The following is an 18026-nucleotide window of genomic DNA, read 5'->3' on the forward strand; positions in this document are numbered from 1 at the left end:
AGGAGGAAGGAAAGAAAGAAATAGTGGTCTATACTGCATATGATTTGGCTCTAAAAGGACTGTTTTTTCTTTAGAATTTAATATTTGCAAATGCCTATGAATTTTAATTTCTAAGTCTTAGCAAATAGATTAAACCACTCATTGGAACATTAACCTAAAGTATATCCATTTCGCTAATTTAAATGTTCCTGAAACACAAACCTTCCACAGAAAAATGTTACTGTGACTTCTGAATGTCATCCCACCGAATTTATCCAAGGTACTGCTTTGAAAATTTCACTTACATATCTTTTTTAGGGGGAATGTCGTGCAAAAAGAGGGAAGAATGAGCTATGCAGATTTTGTATGGTTTCTGATCTCTGAAGAAGACAAAAGAAATCTGACAAGGTATGATTTCTAAGTTACCTTTCTGTGCTACCTTATTGTGCTTAACACAATTTTAGAGTTGAAGCATGCTGAAGCACTGTATTTGAAATTACTTGAAAGAGAAACAAAACAATATATTGGAATATATTTGACTACCCATCCTAATAAGAAACTAATCAAAAACATTTCTACAGAGACCATTCACTTGCATAGGGAATTGGGTATGAAAGAATGAAAAAGCATTTGTAAAGTAGTTATTTTGTGCTAAGTACTTTGCTAAGGCTACAAGTACAAAGTGAGAGAATTCTTACCTTCAAGGAACTTTAGAGAGAACAAAAACACAACCGAATAATGGTGAGGGTGGGAGGTTTGGTTGGGATGTCAGGGGATTATGATAGGGGACTTAATTGGCAAATGCTTTGCATTAGCAAGATCAAAACTGTTTTGATTACAGTTCCAAATCCAGAAAGGGGTGCGAGGGTTGTTAGGAGAGATGTCAAAGTCTAGTGATCTAGTGATCTGCAGAGGCAGGCAACATGAATAGCCCAAAATAATGGTCCAAGTGGATTGTGAATCACAGCTGGGGCTAGCTAAATAGAGGAGGCCACATGAGGAATTCACCAATCACAACCACCAAATCCTCAGGGTAAGAGATTCAAAACTGAGAGGACTGAGTCTCCCAAGAAGATGCAGCATCAGGCAGGGTAGATGGCAAAGTCCAGTGGCCCAGACATAGTGCAAATGAAAAGAAAGTGGCTGGTCTGGAAACAGAATAATGTATAATGCAGATTTTATTTCTTTTACAATGTCTGTAGATTCTGTTTTTGCCTATATCATATAAAAACAAAACACAATTTTAAACATTTTTAAGAGCAATATCCTGTAAAAGGCCAGAAAATGCCATTATTACATGAAAGTAGACTTTTTCCTCTACAAAAACATGTGTATTAATTACTTTTATACTTATTACTCTCAACTAGAAATGAGGTGAGAGTTTTAAAACATTTGTGGAATTTAAATCTTTTAAATAGTTACATAAAACTGAATAATATACTTCATCATTTTGTATTTTTAATTGTTGCCTATTCATAATATTAAAACATTTTAATTTACTCTTTTAAAAGCTAAATTAAGTTGCTTTTTACTTATGTGATTCTCAATTAATTGTTTTTCCTATGGAACACTGTTCCTTGCTTAAAGATTCCAAATTCCTGCGTTATAATTTTGTGTGTGCAGAAATATAAATAAATTAACAAAGAACATTGAATACTTCAGAAATTGATGCTATAAAGCAGTATATTTTATATTACAAAAAAGTGATGTTTCTTTGTTCACTAGCATTGAATATTGGTTCCGCTGCATGGATTTGGATGGGGATGGTGTGCTCTCCATGTACGAACTTGAATACTTCTATGAGGAACAGTGTGAAAGGATGGAAGCCATGGGCATTGAACCATTGCCATTCCATGACTTGCTCTGCCAGATGCTTGACCTGGTGAAGCCAGAACTTGATGGTAATACCGATTTATTGTACACCCTGTCCATTGACAGTTTTAACTAGTAATAATAGATGTTTATATAATTTTTTAAATTCTCAAAATTCTTTACATACATTATTGCATTTAAGCTTTACAACAGTCCTGAAAGGTAAATAGCATAAATTGTTTTGCAGATGAGGAAACTGGAGCTCAGAAAAGCTAAATCATGGGTTCCGGTTTACATTAGAGAAAAGCAAAAATCCAAATTTATGTCTTGTGATTTTGAACCTATCATTCTTTCTACTGCGCCAAACTTTATAGAATGCCTATGTTGAATGTCATAACCCAAAACAACCCTAAATTGTTTAACTCAGATTCTTCCTTAAAATATAAGTTTATTGGGGGCAGAGAGGTCTTTCATGTATTCTTTACCAAAGTTAGCATTTCTAATACAATGTAAGTATGAACTAAATCATTTATAATAAATGTTCTATCAGGAAAAAATGGATTTTTATAACAATAAAACATGTACATATTGTTTTTAAACTGGACAAAATTTTTTTCACTTGATAAGCATTTGATATTACAGACTTGCTCTTTATGCAGGCAAAATAACTCTCAGAGACCTGAAGAGATGCAGAATGGCTCATATTTTTTATGACACCTTCTTTAATCTGGAGAAATACCTGGACCATGAACAGAGAGATCCCTTTGCAGTGCAAAAGGTATCGTTATAATTTAATATTATTGCATCCAGCAATGTGATATAAGATCATAGGATCATGTATTTAGGCCTGGAAAGCGCCCTAGAGTCACATTATATAATTTTTCTTTGCCCCCAAAAACCTATATTCTTTTTTAAAATAATTTTTATTTTTGTTATTCTGAACTTGACCATATATCCACAAGAACAGGAAGAGAGGACTATGTGTAAAACTGAAATTCTCTTACATACAGCTTGGGTTTTTTAAATATACATGTAATAAATTCAACACATTAGTTTCAAAACTATCCTGAGAAGCCTCTTCTTAAAAGAAGCAGCATATCATATCATAGCATAGCATATCAACACACAGATTGAAAGCATGCATGAGGTCAGATTGGTGGAGGTAGAAAGTCCACGTAAAATATCTGTCATGACAGCAAGCCCACATTTATTTAAGTTAACTTATGAACAAGTTGCTTCAAAAAGAGATTTGGAAAAAATATCCCTCATAATATTTTGTTTGTTTTTCATATCTATGGGCTTATCAAAGAATTTTAGAGCTTACAATCTATCTAGTCCACAACTTTGGGGGCAGCTAGGTGGCTCAGTGGATAGAACACCGGCCCTGAAGTCAGGACCTGAGTTCAAATCCAGCCTCAGACCAAACACTTGACACTAGCTGTGTCACCCTGGGCAAGTCACAACCCCAATTGCCTAAAAAGAAAAAAAAGAAAAAAAAAAAAAACTCATCATACAGAAATTGAAACTAGAGGAAACAACTTGTCCATGATCACACAACTGGTAATTGACAAAGGCACAAAACTAGACAGTCATTCAATATTCTTTCCACTACACCATGAAACTAAAAAGCCAAATCACTGCCATGAGTGTCACAACATTCTGAAGTCTTTCAGACAAGTTTTGCATTCTCTACAAATTTTACACCTTTGGAGATGCTAAAAATAGCATAAAATAGATATTAACCTGGGAATTAATTTTTATGTCCAGATGATGATTATCCTCCATAATTAAAAAGAATTATGAAAAAACAATTGAATCAAGTTGTGAAAATAACTCAGCACATTCAAGTACCACATTAGTACATCACTGTAGCATGGAGGTAACCCTGGGTTCTTAAAAGGTATACGAGTGGAATGCATTCTTGGCAGTTTCTACCACACTAGAAAAGGTTTGAGTGTAAGTCCAATGATAGAATATGTCTACTGTCCCAGGAAAAGCTATTGATGAAGTACAGAGAAGCTCATCATCAGAAGCTTGGCCACCGAAGAGGATGTTTTTGTTTTTTTGGCCACAGTAATCCATGAAATTTAAAATGCGAAATAGACTCAGTCCATTATAACCTCCTTCCACAATGGCAGGGTAATAGAAAAGGGGAAAGACAGCACCAAGAATTACAATTTTTAGACTCCATGTAAACATGCAACCTTTGTCCAACAATCAACAAATTTACATATTCCTGAAGGAACAGAGCCATATCCTTAATACGTATCCTTGTAATAAATGAAAGTAGAAGACGTATGTCTAATGTTGAAACTACATGGAAAGGTGGCTAAAAGGTTCTCACCAAAAATTCAAATAAAAGAGTTGTCAGAGTTGATTTTGTTCTGTACTAAAATGGAAGAAAATTATCATTTGATGAAACACTTGCTCATCTCACCTTATAGTACTCACAATTATAAGGAAACTGAAGCAAACTGCAGCAAACTGCTTATGAATATAAGAAAACCCATGTGTAAATATTCATTGGAAATGTTGTAGAACTTGAGAAATTCTATGAAGAATCTTTCAAACTTAGTTGTCAAAGTAAATATTAAATTAACAAAAGGACTAAAGATAAGACAACATGTGTAATTAGAGCATTTCCAGCCCAACTTACTAAAACAACCTGGGTATACGAACAAACAGTTCTTAAAAGAATTGCAAACTATTAACAACTATATGAAAGAATGCTCCAAATCACTAACAAGAAATACAAATTAAGATAACTTGGAGGGGCAGCTAGGTGGTGCAGCAGACAGAGCACTGGCCCTAAAGTCAGAAGGACCTGAATTCAAATCCAGCCTCAGACCAAACACTTGACACTTACTAGCTGTGTGACCCTGGGCAAGTCACTTAACCCTAATTGCCTAAAAGTTAAAAAAAAAAAAAGATAGAGAATTTTTTTTCTTTTTTATTGTGAAGTTAACTGTCATCAACAAACATATTTCAGCATACAGAAAAGAACAAGGGGTTGGTTTGTGTTAGACCCTTTGAATTTTCATGTACAGTTGGTTTTTTTAAGAATCATGCTGGACATTATTCTTCTGTTAATGTAGCCTAAAATCACATTAGGTTTTTTTGGTTGTCACTTGCCATTACATTACTAAAATCCCATAAGCCCTTTTTACATGAACTATCATCTAGCCAAATCTCAACCATCTTATACCTGTAGAGTAGTTTGTTGTTTTTTGGGGGGGGAGGGGGGAGTTTGAACTCCAGATGTAGGATTTTACATTTATTAAATATAATCTTACTAGATTTAACTCATTGTTCCAATCTGTCATCCATTGTGATCATTGTCCTCACCTCTAATTTTGTGTAATTTGCAGATTTGATAACCATGCTATATGAAATCTTTATTCAAGTGAAATAAACAGCCCTTCAGCACTCCACTAAAGATCATCCTTCATATTTACTCCTTTAAATCAATTACTATTCCTTGGGTAGTCAATGATACTGTAGAACTACCTAACTAGACTTCTACCCCACCCACAATTCTCCATCTTAACTTTGGTAGATCTGATCTCACTGAAGCAGCTATTTCTCTCCAGTGATACAAAATCACCACATCATTTATTTTTATCAAGTACCACTGACTACACAGTATTTTACCCAAGTTAATGAAATCAAGAGGAATTACTAGAGAGAACTAACTAAATATAAAAGAAAGACATCCAGTCCCTCAAGATCTAATTATAGTAATAAGCTATTTTTTTAATAAAAATATTTGTACAGAAGTATAGAGAAATGCATTGTGTGAATCCAGCCAAAGCTGGATTAAAGGTGATTAAAAATTAAGAATTCCTTCAGAGGATAATTGAATACTTTGATGGATTCATGATTTCACTGATGTGATACTCACTGCAAAAATCTAAATTACAGTCTACCCAAGCATTCTCATCCTTTAAGATTCTTACACACGTCCTCCCACAAATTTCCACAGGGCATCAAATCAGTAGCAGAAGGGGAACCTTCTTCTCTATCTCTTTACTTTGCATGGATTTATGTAGTACACAAGCTATTCATAGGTTATATCCCTAGCTCTTTTATATGACCAACTTCATTTCCATTCACACATTTCTGATAGTATCTCTATAAAGCTTCTTCTGCACAGTTCTTCATTGCCAGTATTTTGAAGCCTGCTTTCATCCACCATGTACTTTTTCATTACACTTTGGGTGACCTGCATCATCCTTTGGAGACTTTGGTTTTCTATGACTTTTAGCCATGTAGCATTACTAGAAATATACAGATATTTAAAAAGATGAAATTTGTTTCAGGAAGGAGCCTGGAGTCATTAAAAATAACTCTCTTGTCTATTCTGTGACTTAGATAGCTGTGAGGATGCAGACTACCTTCAGAATTAACATTTTGCAGATTTATTTGGTGAACATAAAGGAAGATTTATTGCCAGTTTAACAAAAGTCATCCTCATTAAAGGTTTTACTTCACCATTGCGTGGCCAGCATTTTGGCATTAAGCCTTCCAAAACACAAATTCAACTCTGCAAAAGTGTTGGAATAACGTTCAGTGATTTTGAGAAATTAATTATAAGGAGATGATGCGGTTGGTGAGAAACACAACACATTTCTACTGTCATGGTTTGGTGAGAAGTATTTTTATCCTTTTTTTCAATCTCTCATTTGTGTAATCCATTGTTTTCAAGTTTTGCTTTCTCTCAGCTGAGGAATGTGAGTACAACCAATCAGGAGGTAGAACTGATAACTAATTTTTCTGATGTAAGAATATACCTAACATATACATGTTGAAGTATATTTATCCATTTTTCAGATGGATAATTTTTCATTCTAAAACACATTATCTTCAAATATGTATCTTAGTTTTCATCATGAATACTTTGTCTAAAATTTATTTCGTTAATTTTGTCTCTTTTCTTTTTAATCAGGATGTTGACAATGATAGCCCTGAACCTTCTGACTGGGACAGATATGCTGCTGAGGAGTATGAAATTCTTGTTGCAGAGGAATCTGCTAATGAGCAGTTACAAGAAGGGTAGGTGGGATTCTCCCTATGTTTCAGAATTTTTTCAGCTATTCCTCAAAATGTGACCTCATGACAACTCCTACATAGCTATGGCCTTCTAGAGATGCAGGGCATGCAGAACGTTTGGGGAGGCTATCTGGATGGCAAGGAAGTAGGTAGTGAAGTCAAGAAGCATCTACTAAATATCTCCTCTGTAAAGCATAGCTGGAGCCTGCCTGAAGTAGAAGGCCCTGTTTTACCTTTTTTGCTATATTTCCTCTTAGAAACCCAACCAGCATCTGAGGCTCCCCCCAATACTAACTAAGGGAATTCCCTCCCACCCTTCCCTACCCCTAAGGCTTATACTAATCCTCTGTCCATACTGAATAAATTTTGGCAAAGATATTATAAGCTTAGATTTATGTAGCAGCAAAGAACATTCACCCTTCTCTGCTCTAATTAGGTTTTATGACTGTATCAGAACAACATAAATACTCTGAAATCTCCATTGTACTATTAACAAATTTCCTGTGGATTTAGACCATTTCCTAGGGTCTTCTCCCTAACATTTTCTCCCTTCTACTATGTCTCTGGCTTCTTTGTACAGTTATTTGCATGTTATCTCCCCTTTTAGACTATGACCTCTTTGAATGGAGGAACTATTTTTTTTTTTTGGTCTTTCTTTGTATCTCCAACACTTAGCACAGTGCCTGGCACATAGCAAGCCCTTAATAAATGTCTGTGGCCTTGACTTTCCTCCAGGCAGTTCACTACATAATTTGTTTTATCTTTTTTTTTTTTTTTTTTTGGTGAGGCAATCAGGGTTAAGTGACTTGCCCAAGGTCACACAGCTAGTATGTGTCAAGTGTTTGGTCTGAGGTCGGATTTGAACTCAGGTCTTCCTGACTTCAGGGCCGGTGCTCTATCCACTGTGCCACCTAGCTGCCCATAATTTGTTTTATCTTACCTGAACTGGGACCTCACTGCTACAAGCAGTCCTTTTATACGTTCCTGATTAATTCTTCCACTATCTCCTCCTGGATGCCCCCTCCCTTGGACTCTGTCCCAGGTCATCTTTTCTATATTGTCTTTCTTGGTGATCCTGTCAGTTCTCATAGGTTCATTTCCATACAAATGATATAATACACACAGACGCAGACACACACACACACACACACACACACACACATATATGTAATCATTTGTAGAATATAGAATCGCCTGTGTGTGTGTATGTATGTATGTATGTATGTATGTGTACGTGTACGTGTGTGTATGTGTGTGTATGGCAGCTAAGTGGCACAGTGGATAGAGCACAGGACCTGGAGTCTGGAAGACCTAAGTTCAAATCTGACCTCAGATAACTTACTTAGCTGTGTGACCCTGGGCAAGTCACTTAACCCTGTTTGCCTTAGTTTCCTCATCTGTAAAATGAACTGGAGAAAGAAATAGCAAAACCCTGTAATATCTTTGTCAAGAAAACCCCAAATGGGGTCACAAAGAATTGGATAGAACTGAAATGACTGAACAACTATACATATATATATATATACACATATACATATAATATATACATATACCACATACACATGTATATATATGTATACAAATGTATATGTGTATCTATACCCCTAATAATTTTCCAGGCATCCAGTCCCAGATCACCAAACGCTTACTACAGAACCTAACCTGGATGTTTCCTAAATACTTCAAACTCAACATTACCAAAATGGAACTCATTATCTCATCCCCCAAATTTACCTCCTCCAAATTTCCTTATTTCTATTAAGGACAGTATCACCCATCCTTCTGGTTATCAACCTCTCTGACATTTCTGATTCCTCTTCCTCATGCTGCATATCCATTCAGTAGACAATCATATCATTTCTGTTTTCACAACATAATCTGTCTTCTTCTGTCCACTCAGTCACCACCCTAATTCACCTTTCACCTTTATTTTTGTAAAAGCCTATGTAGTTTCCCAAATTCTAGACTCTCCCTTTCCCATTCCATCCTCCATATAGCTGACAAATTGATATTCTACTTTGACCATTTCAACCCTTGTTCAAGAGGTTCCCAATGCCTCCATATTGTCTATAGGCTAAAATATTAATGCTTCTGTTTGGCATATAAAGATTATCACAACCTGCCTCCTTTCTCTCTTTCCAGACTTATTTCACATTCTTCCCCTTAATTCATCCTACATTCCAAACAAACTGACATACATGCTTTCCCCTAAACTTAGTGTTTCATCTGCCACCTCCATATCTTTGCCCAGGCTGTCTCCCATGTCAGAAATGTGCTTCCTTCTTATCTTCACCTCTTCGAATCCTTAGTTACAGCACTTAGCATTGTGCCTGGTACATAGTAAGTGCTATATAAATGCTAACCATTTATTATTGTTATTATTATTAAGCTCAGAATTTCATAGCTAGGAACTTGGGGATGAAAGAGTGCTGGTCTTACAATAAGAAGACTTAAGCTTGAGTCTTGACTTCCCACACTTACTGTGTGACCTTGTTCATCAGTCACTTAACCTTCTCTGAGCATCAATTTCCTAATTAATAAAATATGTATAATACAAAAAAAAAAAAGAAGAAGAATCCTTAGTTACCTTCATGTCTCAGTTCAGTGCTACTTCATAGAGGAAACTTTCCTAATCCTCTGAGTTGTCAGTGATTCCTCAATCAACATGTATTTATTAATCATCTACTTCCTGTGTGCCAGCTACTGTGCTTAGGATACAAATACAAAGAATGAAGCATTCCGTACTCACATTGAAACTTACAGTCTAGTGGGGGAAACAACAAATGGGTATAAAAATATATAATCTAAATATGAAATTAAAAATGCAAATATATATACAAAATAGTTAACAACAAATGGATATAAAAATATATAATCTATAAACATGAAGTAAAAAATGCAAATGTATTATACAAAGTAGTTAAATACAGTAGTTTGGGAGAGAGAATAAACAGATGGAAGAATCAGGAAAGGCTTAATGCAGAAGATGGCATTTGAGCTATTTCTTAAACTCTGTGAAGAAAAGGACTCTGAGGTAGAGATAAGACAGTACATTCCAGTCATGGAGGACAAATGGGAGATGGAGTGTTGTGTATGAGGAACAGAAAGAAGGCCAGTTTGGTTGGATTATAGCATGGAAATAATATCCAATGAGGCTGGAAAGATAATTTAAAAGCTAAACGGAGAAGGTTATGTTTTATCCTATATGCAAAAGGAAGCCACTGGAGTTTAAGTAAGAATCATTGGCACAATTGTGTCTGAGGACAGTTACTTTGACAGCAGTGTGTAGGATAGGCTGGAGCAAGAAAAGATTTTTGACACCAGTTAGGAGGTTGTTGCAATTATCTAGGCAAGAGGTGGCGAGGACCTACATTAAGGTGATATATGACGAGTGGACAAAATAGGACATTTTGGATGCAAGATATGTTGTAGAAGTGGAAACAGCAAGATTTAGGAACAGATTAGATAAGGGATGGGCAAGTGTGATTAGTCTAGGAAAATTCTTAAGACTACAAACTTGAGACACTGGAATTATGGTGATGTCTTTGGGAAAAATAGGGAAGTTTGGAAGAGGATAAGGTTTAGGGGAAAGGATAATGAGTTCAGTTTTAAACATGTTGAGTTTAAGATGTCTCTGGGACATCAAGTTTGAAATGCCCAATAGGTAAATGATGAGTTTCAGAGGACTGAAATTCAGGGGAGAGACTGGTGCTGGGTATATGTCTGGAAATTATTTGGATAGGAGATGATAGTAAAACCTATGAGAGCTGATGAAATTACCACAAGAGAGAATATAGAACAGAGGTTGTTAACTTTTATGTGCATCAGCCTCTTCTGGGAATAATATTTTTAAGTGCATGAAATACAAGGAATTACAAATAAAATCAATGGAATTGAAATACAATTATCAAAATACTTCTTAAAAACAAATTCAGGAACTCAAGAAACCCTAGTAGAGAGGAATAACAGGTCTCAGGATAGAATGCTGAAGAGTACCCCCTTTGTGGGGGAAAGAATGATCTGGATGATGAGCTACCAACAGAGACTTTAGAAGGGATGGTTAGACAGGTCAAAGTAAATCAGACAGTAGTGTCACAAACACTCAAGAGAGTGGTCAACAGTGTCCAATGCAGCAGAAAGTTCAAGAAGGAAGACGCCTGAGAAAAGACCATCAAATGCTGCAATTGAGATCACTGGTAACTTTGAAGAAAGCAGTTTCAGGTGAGTGATGAGTTGGGAAGTCTGATTACAAAGGGCTGAAAAGAAGAAAGAAAGTGGAGGCAATAAATGGAGACAACTTTCTCAAGGAGTTTGGCTGAAAAAGGAAGTAAAGCTATAGGACAATAATATGAAGGGGTGGTATCAAATTTCCTCCAAAGTAATATAAACTCATTGAAGGCAAGCACTATTTTATTTCTGTGTCCTCAGTGGTTTGCACATAGTGACTCCAATATGGCTATTTCTTCAAACACTATGGGTTATTTAACCCATTCACACCTTCTCATCCTGTGAGACTCTTCTCTATGTCCTCTCATTCTCTATGGAGATTCTACCCAGTGTGCTTAACATTGCATGACTCCCATGGGAACATGTCTTTTCCTACCCAACCGTTTCTCTGGTCTTATTCTTCTTTAGTGAGATCTTTTTACACTGCTTTTCTTCATTGGTAATTTGCTGCAACTTACTCATATCCACCCTAGGTCTTTCCATTTGGACTTGTTAAACATTAACAAGTGCAATTCCATTCTGACATTGCTGTATAACTAAGCAATCCATTTCCATTTTTCTCAAGCAAAATTGTAACAAAATATTTACATAAATTTGTTTTCAAGTGTATAAGAAAAGGTATGATTATTCTGAGTTGGGAAACTAAGGTGCAAAGAACCTGATTTTCCAAAAAGTCAGCAGGGAAGCTAGAATTTAAAATTGGGCATTTTAGTTTTCCCTTTATGTAAAACAACAATTTTGGTGAAATGGTATTTTGACTAGAACTAGAAGAGATCTTTGAGATGAAATAAATTATATAATTCCTTGCTTCTAGTTCCATAAGATAGAATTTATTTAGGATTATATTTCAAAGTTAGATATCTCTTTCTCTTGTTATTGTTTTAAGATGCCATTAATATTGACAGATCGATGATCCTTAATTAGGTAAATAACTCATATTTAGACCCTCCAGCCAAACTCAACTCATACATGGGCCCACCCTATAGCCTCATCCCAAAATGTCAGAGGTTGAAACACACCCAGATGATCCCCTTCACCTGGAATACTTTGCCTTACATCTAAGTCCTAAGCAGCACAGGCCCTATACTTCTAGCATGCTGAGCTTTTGATAGAGATTCCATAGTGTCTCACAGGTTAATGTAATCACAAATGTCACCTGATAATAAGAACATCTTGGAGAACATCATCACTTGCCTCACATGATGAGATGGCCTTTCTCCTTGCAAAAAAAAAAAAAATCCTTCTACATGCTGAAATACTGTTCTGTCCCATCTTCTGTAGTAGGTTGTCCCTTCCATCATCCCCCTCCCCCAACTTATCCTTGTCTATGGGCTGCTTCCCTACTTCCTACATCCATGTTTCCTCCATCTTAAAAAAATCTTCACTTGATCCATTCATCTCTGCTAGTTATTATCCTATATCTGTTTCTCTTCCTTTTTATGGCTAAACTTCTTGAGAAGGCCATCTACAACAGGTGCTTCCATTTCCTTTCTTCCTCTTTACAGTACGGCTTCTGAACTTATTCAACCAAAACTTACTGACAGTGTGTTAAGTACTATCTAACGTATTGCCTTTTCTCAATCCTCATCCTTCTGGATTCAGCCTCTCCATAGCCTTTGACACTGTTTATCACATGGTTCTCCTCCAGCTGGTGAAACCATCCCTTCTTAATCTCCTTTGCTGGATCTTCATCCTGGGCACGTTGATGGGTGTGCCTCAGGGCTTTGTTCTGGGCCTTCTTCTCTTCCTGAATTATTTCACTTGGTTATTTCATCAGCTGCCATGGATTCAGTTATCATCTCTCTGTGTGTGCTGATGATTCTCAACTCTTCTTATCCAGCCCTAATTTCTCTGCTAGCCTCCAGCCTTACATCTCCAACTAAATGTCTAGTAGACCTCTTAAACACAATATGTCCAAAATTGAACTCATTACCTTTCCTCCTGAGCCTTCCCCACCCACCCACCCCTGCCACTTCCCTATTACCTAAAGGGCACCATCCTTATCCTCAAGTTCACATCCTCAGTCACCTCTCCCCCACATTCAATATGTTGCCAAGGCCTGTTAATTTCACTTTTGCAACACTCCCTTCTCTCCTCTGACACTGTCCCAACTCTGGTGCAGGCCTTCATCACTTCACACCTGGATTACTACAATAGCCGGCTTGTGGGGCGGCCTGCCCTAAGTCTCTCTGCACTCCAGCCCATCCTCCATTCAGTTGCCAGAGTGATCTTCCAGGTCTGACCATATCACCCCTCCATTCAATAAATTCTATTAACACCCTATCACCTACAGGATCAAATACAAAAGTCCTTGGCACTCAAAGCCCTTCATAATCTCCACCACCACCCCAACCTTTCCAGTCTTCTCACTTATACTCCTCCCCTCCTCTTCCATGAAGTCTTCAATCTACTGATACTGACCTCCTTTGCTATTCTCATATAAGACACTCTGGGCATTTTCACTGGCTATCCCTGGAATGCTTTCCCCTCATCTCCATCTCCTGGCTTCCTTCCATGTTCCAACTAAAATTCTACCTTCTGTGGGAAGCCTTTCCTGACCCCACTTAATTCTAATGCCTTCCTTCTGTTGATTATTCTCAACTTTTCCTGTATATAGCTTACTTATACATAGTTGTTTATATGTTGCCTCAAGGTCCCATTAGACTGTGAGTTCCTTGAGAGTAGGGTCTGCTGTTTTTCGGGTTTTTTTTTAAATCCCAGTACTAAGCACAGTACCTGGCACATAGCAGGTGTTTAACAAATGTTTAATTATGTAAAGATATATCTAAAGAGTATCTTTCCTCTTCAGTTTTGCACTGATCATCCTCCATGAGTGATAGATACCTTTGCATTCCATTTTATCAAACTATACCTCACTTGATATTAATATTCAGAGGATCATCAAAGACATTTCTTTTGTTGGATCAATCAAGGAAGCATTTATGATGCTTAATATATGTATGGGAGACTCCTTTTTGGAGAACCTTTAAGATTCCATTTTGCACTAACAAATCAAATGCTTTCTAACAGAATAGTTAACACAGTGGGATCTTTTAGTCTTTATACATCCATGAACAAAGGTCTCACAGATAAGAGTACCAAAATTTAAGTTAACATTTATAGATGACCTGAAACTATGCAAAATGTTTAACGTTTTTTGCCCCTTTTCCAGAATTCTGTGCTAAAGAAACAGAATTGAGCCTGCATAAGACAGAAAGTCATTTTGCATTTCTGTTTCACAGGTTAAGTGATCAGACAACTAAAAACAAGTCTCTTTATGCTTAATGAGCCAGATCCTCAGAAAGCAGACACTGTCTGTTGCCAGAACCATAACTTGCAGGCTTTCCATAATGGTAAAACCTGCCAGGGTTCTGCTGGCTTTGCCGGGTCACTTCCACACCATCATATACAATGGAGGACTTGTGTAGATGGGTTAATTTTTACAATTTAGATTGAAAATAATCAACTTTCTAGAGCATTTTATAGTTTTCAGAATGCTTTCATGTATACATTTTATTTGATCTTCAACTTGAAGTTTAAAACAGACCAGCTAAAATAGATTTCACAAAGCTTAAGCATAAATGCCTGTTGAAGGTCTAAAGGGGTCTGTAACAATCTTATTGACTATTTTACTCACATGAAATAGAGGCAAGTCATATTTCACTTCTGATCAGACTGAATTGTTCATAGTGGCTAAGACAGGGGAATTATTATTCATTCAAGAAAGCCACAAGACATCAGAACTCCTGTGTCTGGATGTCAACAGGATCAGGAGACAAAAGCTTACTTTCTGAAAAAACCTTGGTAAAGACATGTGATGGCAAATTCAAGTGAGGCAGTTCTTGCCTTGTTGTTGAGCAAAAGCACTCTGAAAAAGGAGGCAGTAGCCTGATTTGATCACTGGTGTTACACACCCACAGAATACTGACAACGTGGGGCCAGAGATGGGTGGACCTTTACAACCAGATTTTAGTACCACCACTAAGAAGTTATTTTGCTTGCTATATGCATTTTACCAGGTAGTTACTTCCACACTGGTGTGTGATATTATAGATTATACCTGTTTTTTGTATGGAGGTGAGGACTAAGATTCTATTGCCTATTTATTTTGTATTGCTTTATTTGTGGTTTCTACATGGTCTATGAATAGAGTGTGTGTATTAGAATGGGGGCTTTTCCAAAGTTGAGTGAAACCCTGGTTCTATATAACTGTGAAAAAGCTTCATCCTCTGGTTTCCAGACCATCAGATAGAAACAAACATAAGCACATACTGATAGAACAAGAAGTGACAGCTAATGACCTAATGTTGAGTGAAAAGATAGAAAACTAAAGCTCCATTTCCTAAATCTCGTTAATATTCAATTTAGATTAACTGAAATTTGCTCCCTTTCATAAATTAGATAAAGGTAAAGTTAAGCTCATGCTGTGTCTGAGTTACTAAAAATTCAGAATTAGGAACTATTTGGTGAAGTTTTATCATATTATCCTAGTACATGATATCCCAAGTATCAGTTAATTATTATATCTTTTCCATGAAGTTGAAGGGAAAAACACATAAAGGAAAATAATCCTACTTAACACCAAATCTCTGGTAAAAACTCCATAAACTACATTAGGTTACACCCATTTTTGGTCATAGGTTACATTCATTCCCATGCTAGCCAAAGTACAAAAAAAATCATGTCTAATCAGATGTAAAATCCTATCAATTCTAACTCCATTTCTCTAATAATATCCATCCCCCACTCATAATTGCCCCCAAGTGTAAATCCTCCAAATTGGTCTCCCCACCACCAGTCCCTCCCTTTCTCCAAACCACACTTCCCAGAACTGCCAAAACAATCTCCCTAAGAGGGGCAGCTAGATGGTACAGTGGGTAGAGCTCCAGTCTTGGAGTCAGGAGGATATGAGTTCAAATCCAGTCTCAGACACATGATGCTTACTAGCTGTGTGACCCTGGGCAAGTCTCTTAACCCTGATTGCCTCACAAAAAAAAAATCTCCGTAAGGCGCAGGTCTGACCAAGTTAGTACTGTGCTTAAGGACCTCCAGGTCCCCATTACCTCCAGGTAACACATGTACCTGACATTTAGTTTCTACAGTCTGACTTCCACCTACCATTCCAGCCTTATTTCATAATATTTCACTCCATATTCCAGGCAGATTGAATTCCTGGTCATTCCTTGATGTCATGCTGCCTTTTTCTGCCATTTCATGCTTTCTTCTGTATGTCTACCATCCCTGCTTGTTGACATCTTTTTCCTTGAAGGTCAGTTGCTATTTCTTTCAGGATATCTTCCCTACTCCAAGGCAGGCAAGCCAGCCTAACTGACAAAAGGCATCCAAAGGAGAAACAGAAGACAGCCCCAAAATCAAACCACCAGCACTATTTGGCTACTCTCTCCCCTCAGACTTTGAAGGGGACAGCCCAGGACCAAAACCTGAGAGCCTTGGGAATAGCAGTGCATCCCAATCCAAGAGACCTCGTAGCTCAGTGCTCAAAGCCATTGTTTAGGGGAATCACCACTGTGGAGAAGGGGCCAGCCATTCCAAACAACTGCCACCTGACAGGGCAGGAAAGCCAACCAAGCCACAAATATGACTATTTTCTTAAACTCTGATGGGGGCAGCCAAGGACCCTGAACCCAAGAACATATTGAATAGCAATACTTTCAGCCCAAAGCCATCATCCTGGGAAACAACCCTTCTAGAGATGCATCCTGGCAAAATGCTCTTGCAAGTGCTGCAATCAGCTACTCAAATCCCAGAACACAAAGTTTTTGCCAACAGAATCAAGTGTCAGATAGTTCAACATCAGAAACTGATAGTACTTTATCAGTGGAAATTCTGCTAGAGGCATTACTGTCTGCTTTGTCACAGCACCTCAAGGACCTCTCCGTCTGACTTGCAGCTCAAGCTTCCTCATGTTATCTCCCCTAATAGGATGGAAGCCCTTTGAGGGCAGGGGCTGTCCTACTTTTCCTTTTTGTATCCCCAGTGCTTAGCAATTTTCCTACCTACCTAGTAGCAAGCACTTAGTAAATGCTTCTGATCCCAACAGTAAGAAAATCCCTTCCTCCTCAGATGTTTCTTCTTGCCAGACGGGCTTTTTCATTTTATCATGGCACCTAGGAAATGCCTTATACACATTAGTCTGTTCTGCCTCTTCGCTTTTAAATAAAATCAGCAACGTGGTATTATAGAAAAACCATCAAACTAGTCAGCCAAGTTCTGGTCCCACTGCACATTGAGAAGGTTCCGGTTGCAACCCTAGGTCTCTTTTCCTTTTCACAGCAAACTTGCAGAAAAAGATGTTTATGCCTATCAACTTTTTCACTTCTTCACTCTTTGGAAGCTGGCTTTTTCCCCCCAATAACCTGAACTATTCCCTCCAAGATTACCAATGATCTCTTAATGCTAAACCCCAAAATCATTTCTCCATCCCGCTTTTTCTTGACTCCTCTCATTCTAAATACTCTTTATTCCCTGGGATTTCTTGACATTGTTGTGTCTTGGTTCTCTTCCTACCTCAGATTGAACCATCTTGATATACTTTCTGGGCTCATCATCCATGCCCTGCCTCTTTTATACATCGGTGTTTGTCAGGGCTCTGGCCTAGACCCTTTCCTCTTATTTCTTTATTCTTTCATTGATTATCAGTTCCCATAGATTCAACTTTTCATCTCTATGCAGGTAACTCTGAAATAGACATATCCTGTCTTCCATCTTCCACTGCCTGAACACTATGCTAAGTTCTGGGGATACAAAGGCAAAAATAATCTGTCCCCTCTAAGGGCTTATGTCCTCATGCCATTCTCAATGTCAGACAAAACACATTAATAACTAGGCACATACAAAATGTATGGAAAGCAGACAGGAAGATTAACAAATGAGGGAAAAGGAATCCTTCACAAGGTAGATTTGAGGTGAGTCTTGAAGGAAGCAAAGAGATGAAGTGG

The 18026-nt window shown here is 37.4% G+C and overlaps 1 protein-coding gene across 1 annotated transcript in view; it reads left to right on the plus strand.

Moving 5' to 3' along the window:
• PPP2R3A (protein phosphatase 2 regulatory subunit B''alpha) overlaps positions 1–18026 on the plus strand; it is a 190248-nt gene that overhangs the window by 165960 nt on the left and 6262 nt on the right. Inside the window, exons 10-13 of the mRNA XM_027845207.1 lie at positions 298–387; positions 1705–1880; positions 2451–2569; positions 6737–6843. Coding sequence (XP_027701008.1) covers positions 298–387; positions 1705–1880; positions 2451–2569; positions 6737–6843 — 492 coding nt within the window. The remainder of the gene's footprint in view (positions 1–297; positions 388–1704; positions 1881–2450; positions 2570–6736; positions 6844–18026) is intronic.

The sequence above is a fragment of the Vombatus ursinus genome, unplaced genomic scaffold (genome assembly GCF_900497805.2).
Source record: "Vombatus ursinus unplaced genomic scaffold, bare-nosed wombat genome assembly UNPS02014959.1, whole genome shotgun sequence".
NCBI lineage: Eukaryota > Metazoa > Chordata > Mammalia > Diprotodontia > Vombatidae > Vombatus > Vombatus ursinus.